General features: G+C 32.9%; 1 protein-coding gene across 1 annotated transcript; it reads left to right on the forward strand.

Annotated features, from left to right (window-relative positions):
• Window positions 1-9225: 9225 nt before the first annotated feature.
• On the forward strand, window positions 9226-11319 carry LOC126736158 (uncharacterized). Its single transcript, XM_050440387.1, has 3 exons — window positions 9226-9439; window positions 10565-10908; window positions 10986-11319. Exons 1-3 carry the CDS (start codon window positions 9226-9228, stop codon window positions 11001-11003), a joined length of 576 nt encoding a protein of 191 aa, XP_050296344.1. The 3' UTR covers window positions 11004-11319.
• The last annotated feature ends 57 nt before the right edge of the window (window positions 11320-11376 follow it).

Below are 11376 nucleotides of genomic sequence, written 5' to 3' on the forward strand. Positions count from 1 at the left end.
AGTCTTATAACTTTGTATGTGTATTTATTTCACTTATATTTTTTGCAAAACCTACCTAATAGGTACAAAAAACACTGCAATACCTTATATTTTGAAGGCGTTTAAAAAGCAGGCGATTTATTATTGTTAAAACTGTCAGTTTGACGCGTGCAATTTTTCAATTTTAGTTAAAACAGTGAGTTAATAAAATGGTGTATACGCTAGCCGAAAGAATAGAAATAATTTTCCTTTATGGAGCTCAAGATCGGTGTGCTCGCAGAACCGCGAGAGCATTTAATGAAAGGTATCAAGATAAAAACGTGAGCCATAAATACGTATTAGAATTGATACGAAAATTTGAAGAGACGGCATCGATTTGCAATAAGAAAGAATATGAAAATAGAGTTGTCGATGAAGCATATCAAGTTGAAGTACTAGGACAATTTGCTATGGATCCAACTTTGTCTATACCAAAGGCCGCAAAACTAACAAATATTTCCACTGGTTCGGTACATAGTTACAAGTTTAAAAAAAAAAAGGTCTTTCCTTATAAAATTCATATTCTTCATGAACTCGGAGAAGATGATTTTGATAGGAGAATTCAATTTTGTGCAGTGATGTGCCAGCGAATTGACGACGATCCCCATTTATTGAAGAACATTTGCTTCAGTGACGAATCGACCTTTTTTTTAAATGGCCTGGTGAACAGACATAACTGTAGATACTGGGATAATGAAAACCCGCATGTTTTTCGGGAAGGCCATACCCAAGATCCCCAAAAAATTAATGTTTGGGCAGGAATTTATGGGAATGAAATAATCGGGCCATTTTTTTTTGGAAGAAAATTTGACTGGGGAAATTTATTTAAACCTTTTAGAAAATGCAATATACCCTTCCATCATCCAAACTATGGAAAATCAAGTAGATCAACATGGTGCTATATTATTGAATGAAAATAATATACATTTTCAGCAGGATGGAGCTCCCGCGCACTACACTTTGGTAGTTCGAGAGTGGCTTGATGAAAATTTTCGAGAAAAGTGGATTGGCAGACGTGGTGCAATCGAATGGCCTGTGCGGTCTCCGGACCTAACCCCACTAGACTTTTTTCTTTGGGGCTACTTAAAAAGCAAAGTTTATAAAACCCCACCTGAGAGTATTGAGAATTTAAAAAATAGAATATTTCAAGAATGCAGAGAAATTAGCGGGCAGACCCTTTGACATACATTGACATACCAAAGTTTGGCGTAAATAAAATATTCATTATTTCTAGACATTTTCGCTAGCTATTTTCTTACACATTTACCGATTTCATTTTTTTTGGTACCGTTGAATCGTAGCCGATCGATAGTTCTAGCCTGGACACTTATCCCCGCTTTCATCGATACCTCACAACAGAAGCCGAAATCATGCGAGGCGACGACCGCATCGCGATGGCAAAAATTCCGCGCTGGCGCACATATTTTGCGTTGATTCGAAATAATATTTTACTGCAGTTATTATTGTAGTTTATAGTAAGATTACGCATTTAAAATTTTAAACTACCAAACTATTTTGATACTCGCTTTGAGTCTTAAAAAGAATAAAAATTCGGTATTTAAATTAGGTGGGTAAATTAACAATTTTATTTTTAACTTACATTTTACAATCTTAATTTTATTTAGAATAATGCCTACCTCTTGCTGCATTCCTGTTTAAGCTCAGAAAAAATTAAAATGGATTTAATTTTTTTTTTTTGTTTTTTTTTCATTATCTTCGGAATCATTCAAATTTTCGATTTTTTAAACAAGCAACAAAAATTTGGCGTAGGTACCTACCTAATTTTGTTTTCGGCATTAACATTTTTACGAAAAAGTAATACAGCAATGCAAAAACTTTCCCATAGCAACCAAGATAACCCACAAAAGTGTTAAGAATAAATTTTTGAAAATTTGTTTTTTTTTTCGATAATCTTCAAAACCACATAAAATATAATATATATATTTTTTTATATGGCATATTCTTTTACAAGTAAATAATGTGCAACTTTGGGGTAAATTATCCATTTTCGTATTTTGAGGGTAGACGAATTTGAAACACCGTTGAATAGAGAATTTTACGCTCCTTACTATGATGTATCACACGATGGGTGTTCCCATTTGACATATGAAAGTGAGGTTAGCTGGAGGTGAGGAGGTGATTGATAGAACTTCAGTAAATGCATAATTTAACGTCGCCCTGTATATCTAATTTGACGTGTTTTTTTAAGAAAGTTATTAAGGGTGGATCGTTTTGAAATGAAAGCACTGTATATTACAGAAAAAATTTTAATTCAAATCCTTTGAAAGTTAACTTTTTAATTAATTTCCTTAGTTTGTTGCGGCTTATACCCACTATAAACTGATTTAGTTATCCATTGTTAATATCTAGACAAAAAATTATTAAAACTTCTTTGGCATTCCACGTTCCACATTCTGGACGCCATACGGGCATTATATTGATTAAATAATAATGGGCGCCGACTATAAATAAGCTGCTGGCAAACAACATATGCTGCGTTCCCGATTTTGGTCGCTAGATATGGACCAGACACTACCTTCATTTTTGCACACATTCATTTTGCGGCATTTTGGGTTAGCATGTTAGCAATACATTTGCTAGATTATAATAATATACTTAATTACACATTTTATTAATATTTTGGCCGTCCTTTATAATATTATAACAAGGATGACACCTAACTCGCCTGTGAAAGGAACGATTTGAATTTCTTTTTTTCCAATATAAGTGACTTTTCCTGTAGTGTCATCGATTACACAAAAACCTAAAAAATGTTCCCTTAATTCTACAGATATTATTATTATCTTCCTTATTAATATGAACAAATCTAAAACATATATTGTTAATTGTTCTTGATGATTCACATCTGGCGTACAGTCTAGGATAATTGAGTAATATTTAGCCAATGTAAGTATTTCTTTAATATTTTGTCTAATATTATTGCCCAATATTTGGAGAATTTGATTTTGAATTTTGTTTCCCAAGTAAGGCGGCATATTTTTTTCGTGAACCTGAATTCTACGTTTATGTTATTCGTAATTCACGAATAACATAAACGTATTTATATTCACTTTACACCTATTCTTTGGTCCAAGAGAACTAGATTCGCTTAAAAAGAGTTTGCAAGGGAAACAAAACACAGCATTTAACTTGACTATGTGCGATGAACTGTTTCACCGTTTGTGATTTTTTTATAGTAATAATGATCAAAAAAACTTCTATTATCATCTTTCGGGTACCTAAAATTTTTACATCGCTAGACATCCTTCTGTGCTAGAAATGATCTTGTTTTATCAGACAAGGGTAAGGGCCCTGTTCCTGGGTCATCTGCTGACAATCCACATTCTTGTTGTTGTTGCATGGATTCAGTACCTGCAGGCGTCTGTTGAACTTTGAATTCACTACCAGTGTCATTTTCTTGATGGCTCTCGACAATATCCATTTCCATGTGGCATTCCATGATGCTTTCATTTCGGTTTCCGCTATTGCTTGACTGCTGTACTTCAGCAGTTGACGTTTTACTCAATTCAGGATTATCTGCATCTGCCCTTTGAAAAAACTGCGTTATATCTGATATGTATTTTTTCATTTCTTCCATTCTCTTAGTTTTTAGTTTTTTGTACTATGCTCCAGATAGTCGTTTGCGCCCATCAGACATCTACAATTAGTATGAAAAAGAATTATTCTCAATAAAGAGAACAATATACCTATATATTAGGTATACCTATAATATATGATGACATAAATTTTAAATTATTACTTTTTGTTTTATGTAAAAATAAGCAAATTTACAACTTTATTATTATTATTCCTATTACTTACCTTGATTTTCTCTTGTGTAATGCTCACTTAACTACGACTCACAAAAATTAAAATAAAAAAAAACAAACATACAAATACTTAGATACTTGTAACTTTATTTTCTGCCTTGCTGTTTCTTTTTCTGCACCTACATGGCGACAGTACAACTTTCAATTAAGAGCCCGCGCAGACTGAGAGCGGTCAGGCGTTCCGAGTTCGGCGTTCAGAGTTCTGTGTTCTTTGTATTATAGACTCCCTTTAGTAACGGCGCACATTAGCAGCAGTCCACAAAATATTAACCTACGGAGATAAAAAAGAATCCTTTACGACCAAGGTCAAATGAAAAGATTAGTTCCCGGTTTAACCACGAAGTGAGGGCACTTCCTCTGCATTATCGATTTTTCATGGCTCCTCCCACTCCCGCTCGGGAATCCCGAAATTGGAGTCGTTTGGTTGGTTTTCGGTTTTGTATGTTGTTCGTTTGTCTCTTTGCGAATGCGAACTTTTGTGATTTCCATTTTGTGATTTGTGTTTTTCCATCAATTTTCTTTACTATTATTTAATTAGACATTTTAGACTATTTGTGATAGTGCGATACTACGATGGGCGATCATCCAATCCACTTTGGTTTTCTAAGTAGGAAAGTGTAAATAGGTACCTACCTACCATTAGGTTTGATTTTACTTATATTTTACTCCCTATTACCTATTGTTTATGCCTAAAATTTAAAATTATAGTTTAATTATAAATTATTTCCTTTCTTTTGCTTGCTTAGTTATCATACAAAAAATAATAAATTTTTGTAGAAATAAATTGGTATTTAGGGAACACAATGCAGATGTAGAAGTTATAAATGCAAGACAGTATAAAAATTGTAAATTAAACGCTCCAGGGACTTTTTTTAATTTTGTTGTAAGCGACGCAATATCAAGTCTGTTCTATCTCATACCAAGAGTTTGCTATAAAGAAAAATTAATGAGATTTTAAAAAGCAAAATGGATTCATTTAAATTTCTTAATTGTCCAAATCACCCTCAACAGGATGCACTTCTTAGAAAAATTATAATTAAATGTTGCATATTTTGGTGGTGCAAGAGAATAAATAAAATTTGTAGGGGCATTGATGAAAAATTTAAATATCTAATAAAATCAAAATCTTCTGCGGCCAACTTTGACCCTGTAAAACTACATTCAAATTCAAATTCAAAAGACTTTTATTACCACTTAAACATTGTAAATAGAAAATTACATTTTTTTTATTACAAGAATTTACACAATGCTAAGAGTAATGCGGACTGAACTGCGATTATAAAAACAACCGATAACACATACACGAGCTAGCGCGCATGTGCTGCTCAGACCGTTAAAACATACTAACCTAATTACAACTAAAAGAAGAATAAAGACTTTCCCAATTATAATTATTAAGAAAATAAGTCATTAAACCCTAAAAACATATAAAAGATAAAAACAAAAAAAAAATATAGTGTAATAATTTACTATATCAATTACATTAATATAGGTACCATCTGTGCAATAGACAGAGAGGAGGAAGGGCGGCAAAAAACACGAGCCGAGGCTGGAAAACCAGGGAAACACGAGGCAAAAATGAATAGATATTCCAAAATGAACCATTTAAAATTTTATTTTTATGCCTGCAAGATCAACAAGACCAGTGTTGATTTAAAAAGTAAGAATTCAAAAATAATATGGTTGCAATTAAATAAAAATAATTAAATTATATTTTTAATAAAAATTTGATGGCGTGAATTTGTTAAAATGCCTATGTTAGTTGAGAATCAAGAAGAATTTCTTTAACATATGCAATAAATTTCTTTGGTGAACTATTTTTAATGTAATCCGGTAACCTGTTCCACATATGAATGCCTACATACTGGAATGATTTTTTAAAACCTGATGTTCGATGAAATGGAATTCTAATTAAGTTTGGATTTCTTACATTGTGTATATAATCATGGTGAAAAAATAAGTCTCTTAAATATGGCGGCTGACCTGATTTAATTATTTTGTAAATGAAATTATACATATGACACTTCCTTCTATTTCTCATATTTAATATAAAATGTGAATTTAGATAAGGAGTAATGTGGTCTCTATACGATATATTAAAGGAAAAACGCATACAACTATTTTGCAGTTTTTGCACCGTCCTTGACAGAGATACGGTTAGTGAGTCGCCATACACAATGTCCGCATAATCCACCAAAGACAGTACAAGCGAATTGCAAAGCAAATATTTGGTGTTTGATGGTAACTGATTTTTGTATTGATATAAGTTTTTTAAACGACCGTAAGCAATTTTAATTTTGTTCTTAATGTGGGAGGCAAAGCTGAGATTTGAATCGAATATAACCCCTAGATTACGTTTTTCCGCAACGGTTGGTATAGCTGTTCCATTAATATTAATTTTAAAATTTTCCATGCAATCTAGAAGATGACTTTTATTTTGTGAAAAAAACATTGCACATGACTTTGAAGCATTTAATTTGAGGTTATGGTTTTCAGCAAACAAAGCAATCTGATTTAAGTCGGCGTTAATTTTATTCTGTGCCACCTGAGCGTCTGATGTTTTAAAAGAATTATAAATTTGGGAGTCGTCAGCAAATTGGTGCAGCTTAGAATTTTCGATGCACTGATTCATATCAGCAACATATAAAGAGAAAAGTAAGGGGCCTAATATGGAACCCTGAGGCACCCCTTTTTTAAATGACAAAAACCTTGAAAATTGAAATTCACCATCATTCACCGTTCGGACACAATGTAACCGATCTTTAAGATAAGAGCCAAAAAAATTTATGGCATTTGCCGAAAAACCATAATAGTGCAGTTTTGCCAAAAGCATTTGGTGATCTATGGTATCGAATGCTTTACTTAGATCTAAAAGAGTTAGGCAAGTTATTTCCTTTGAATCCTCTTTAAACCTGATATCATTAACAATACTGATAAGACTTGTTATAGTACTATAAGATTTACGAAATCCTGACTGGCAATCAGGAATAATTTTTAAATTATAAACATAGTCAGCTATTTCATTATATACGTGACGTTCTAAGATTTTTGAAATGACAGGCAGAATACTTATTGGCCTAATGTCTTTATTAGCTGTTGGACAAGGTATTTTTGGTAAGGGAATGAGTATCGCTTTTTTCCAATCATCGGGGAATTGGTTTTCTAAGATGCAGGAATTTAAAATATTGACTAATGGCTTAAGACAAAAAGGAAGACATAGTTTAAGATCTCTAATGGAAATTCCATCACCATCTATTGCATTTGACCCTATTTTATTTATAATATCGACAGTTTTATTTTCAGTTATAAGACTTATATTAAATTCCGTCTCAAAGTGACTAAATGTATTTGAATTATAAAAGTTAAGTTTTTCTAATGATGTTGAATTAGTAGGGCCCACGATGTTCGAAAAAAAATTATTTAAGTCCTCGGGTAAATTAAGATTTTCAGGAATAGGGTCAATCTTTTTTTTAGTAAAATTAAGTTTTTTTGCTTTGTTCCAAAATTCTTTACCCTTTTCTGTAGACATTTGCTTGAAAAAAGTAATTTTTTCGCGATTAATTGCGTGTTTAGTATAATTCTTTAATTGCCTGTAATATGACAAATTCACGAGAGTTTTTTGTCGAGTATATTTTTTCCGAGCTTTGTCTCTTAATTTAATTAGATGTTTAATATTACTCGTTATCCACGGCGTAAATGGTCTATCCTTATATAGTCTTGTTTTAAACGGAGCGTATTTATTTATTAAATAGGAAATATTATTGCTAAGTAATGACACTTTTTGATTAATGTCAGAAATATAATAAATATTATGCCACTGTAGCTGCTGGGCCTCCTCCCCAAATGAAGTCATGTTAATACTATTGTAGTCCCTGGACCTAACAACTTTTTTACATAATTTAGATTTTGGTAAGTTTAAAATCGCTTGAACTAGATTATGATCAGATATGGACTCCGATATACAGGTAGATTCAGAGCTAAAACACTCGATGTTACTGCTAGCTACAATGACGTCAATAAGGGTATTAGACCGATTGTTGATTCTAGTAGGGTTATTAATCAGTTGCCGAAGGTCGAATACTTCCAAAAGATACTTAAAGTTTTGAGTTGCTGCAGTTGGTCTAAGTAAATCTATATTTAAGTCCCCATAAAAATTATACTATCATAGCATGGAACAGATATAGTAAAAATTTCTTCAACAAGTTCAAGAAATGTAGGCATGCTAGAAGAGGGTGGCCTATATATATTTACTAATAAAATATTTCTTTTATTTGCAATAAATCTTATACTTAAATACTCAAACTCATCAGTTATATGGGGAAATGTTACTAAAGAGAACTTAATGACTTTCTTTGCATAAATACCAACCCCGCCACCCCGCCCATTCCGATCTTTCCTTATAAAATTATAATTAGGTATGTTAAAAATCAAGCTATCATCATCTGGTGTAAGCCAAGTCTCTGTAACTCCCAAAATATCAAAGTCATATTCACTGGCATAATTTAGAAATTCATCGAAACCGGTTTTTATGGAGCGAAGATTTAAATGAGCAACACTGAAATTGGCCTCAGATTGCCGATCCTGCAGGATTCCAAAACTATCCCCCATTGTATACGTCAACCCTTCGCCACCCCAACCTTTGCCAAACCGCCCCACCGCCCCATCCCTCCAAATTCCATGTCATTCCACAAAAAAATGCACAAAAAAAACAGTCGACTATATGGTAATATGCAAACATATAATAAGAAAAAAATGTGGCCTGATGGTCTCTAAGTTTTATCCACTTCCTACCGCGCAAAAAACCAGATGTAAACAAAATAATAATATTCCAAAAGCATTCTATATTATATTATATGCCTATAACATGCATAAACAATTAGAGAAGAGAAAAATTTTTGGTTTTATCGCGATGTTTAATTGTTTTTTTTTTGTTGCCACTTTATTAATCAACATAAAAAAAAATTAAAATTTAAACCTTATATTTTTAAACAAAAAAATGCCATTGTATGAAATATAAAAATCACTTCGTACATAATGTAGATACTTTTAAATTTAATTAATCGATTCAAATTGAATTTAAACTGAATTGGTCCAAAATTAAGTGCGTGAAAATAATCATGAATACAATACATTTAAATTGGCACCAATTCAGTTTAAATTCTTTAAAAAAGCGATCTTAAAATAAACTATAATAGATATCATGCTTTCAAAATTCCCGCCAATGCGATCACCACGCCATGCGAAATAAATGCGGTTCGGCCGGGAACTAATCTTTTATGATTTGAGGTTAGCATTGCAGTTCCCCTTCTATTTCCCCTGGGTTAATATTTTGTGCAGTCCATAACCCCTATAAACTGTTTATCTATGGTGCAGTCAAATGGCGGCGGTCAATGAGAACTCTTGCGTCCCGGCGTTCTATTCAGAAAAAGACAAAGAACGCGTGAACTCCGCCATGTCGGAAACAGAAAAATTAATAGAATTAGTTCGAGAAAGACGTTTGTTATATGATTTAAGCAATAATGATTATAAAAATCGTGAGAAGAAATCAGAAGCTTGGGCTGAAATCGCAAGAGAGATGGGAATTAAGGATGGTAAGTAAAAAGATATGGTTTTTTGTACTTGTGTTTTATTATATTTGTTTTTTATCTACATGTATCAGTTCTGTGTCATACATTATTCATTAAAATATGAAATAAACTGTTCTCTAACTGCATACGCCGTCAAGTTACTTCTGTGATTTGTTTGTTGAAAACTTCTGAAGGCCCGAGCGTGTCGATACAACTCGACTATATCTTCTTCTTCGTTTATCTGGAATTCTCCTTTGACTCTAAAAAAGTTATGCAAACAACAAGCAGCCTTAACGACATCAACCACAGTGTTAACATTTAGTTCAAATGGTTTTAAAAAACACCTCCATTTCTGAACCAAAATTCCGAAAGAACTCTCTACAATACGGCTTGCACAACTAAGTCTATTATTGTTCTTCAGCTTTCTTTCATCTTAAATAGGAACGTCATTTGGAAAAGGTCTCATCAAGAAGGACTCCAATTTGAAACCACTATCTCCAATAAAAACGTGAGGCGTTTATTGTTCTCTCCTTGGTAATGGCTTTGGTCCGAGAATCTTCAATTGGTTTTGAACGAGTTGTTGATAAAATGAAGAATTTTGAAAAATTGTGCTGTCGCTGTCTTTTCCATAACTGCCAGCATCAATCATTAAAAATTTATAATCTGGATCTACTATGGCAAGCAGAACTATGGAGAATCTTTGTTTATAGCAAAAATGTAATGTTCCACTGTTGGATGGGCATTTTATATAAACGTGTTTGCCGTCAATACCCCAATACAATTGGAAAATCCCCACCTCTCTCTAAATCCACTTTCAGATTGTATCCATATCGTTTCCGTGAGGAATGGCAAATAAATAGGTTGTAATGCTTTCCAGATCGCTTTACTTACTTCCTTGACTATTCTACCAACCGTTATAAATTCCATCCGATAGGAATGGCCGATTGTTTTATAGTAATCTCCTGTAGCAAGATATTGTATTATAGTGTAGTATTGTGTTTCCTCACTTCTTTATTTCTATTGGTTTTACATTAAATTGCTACTGTTAATATCTTTGACGACCTACGTGAATCATTAAGGCAAAGTTAGGTTAACCACTAATATCCTTGCACTCTACCTAAAACTTTACTAATAAAATTATCTTTGCAGGTAAACACTGGAGTATTAAATGGAAAAATCTCAAGGACAACTATAATAAGTTCCAGAAAAACACTCAAACTCAATCAGGTCAAGGATATAAAAAGTACAAAAACTGGCCCTGGGCAGATCTAATGCGGTTTCTGGATAATTTTAAGTTCAGAAGAATAACCGAAACTAATACCATTTGTCAGAGTAAAGAAACGAATCGTGACGATTCTCAATCGTTAATCATAGAAGACTTAAATTCCATACATAGCGAATCGGAAGTTCGTGAGGTTTCGCCGGAAACTAATACCCCTCGCGCCGCAAATAAAAAAAAAGCGAAGAATACTACCCCAGACTCGAGTGATAAGGTACTGGAATACCTAAAAATGAAAAACGGCCAAAAGCAACATAGAACAGTGGATGAGGTAGATCATTTCTTTTTTAGCTACGCTCAAAGTTTTAAAAAGTTTCCAGAGCGCAAGCTATGTTAAAATTAGATATAGCAACTTTATTTCCTCGGTATGAGTTGCAAGCTGCCGACGATATTATGCCTAAATTGACGCAGCAGGAAAGACCGCAGTCGCCACTGTCAAATTTGTCTACTTCTAGGAATTATTCTATCCCGCTTGGAGAAGATTCTAATTATTCTTCATTAACAATTACATCACAACCAGTTGAAAAAGAATTGAATCGCTATTATGAGACCGCAGCAAATATATTTTCGGATTCATATGATTACACGATTCACTCACCTACTTACGAAAATTTGTAACAGTTAAGACGCAAACATCATTTTTTAGTAATTAAAAATTGTTTCATTTCTTTGTGTAAAACCT

This window comes from Anthonomus grandis, chromosome 5 (genome assembly GCF_022605725.1).
Source record: "Anthonomus grandis grandis chromosome 5, icAntGran1.3, whole genome shotgun sequence".
NCBI classification, from domain to species: domain Eukaryota; kingdom Metazoa; phylum Arthropoda; class Insecta; order Coleoptera; family Curculionidae; genus Anthonomus; species Anthonomus grandis.

Coding starts and splice junctions, on each gene's coding strand:
- LOC126736158 (XM_050440387.1), top strand. CDS start 9,226: ATGGCGGCGGTCAATGAGAACTCTTGCGTCCCGGCGTTCTATTCAGAA. Junction 9,440..10,564: donor AGAGATGGGAATTAAGGATG/GTAAGTAAAAAG, acceptor TTATCTTTGCAG/GTAAACACTGGAGTATTAAA.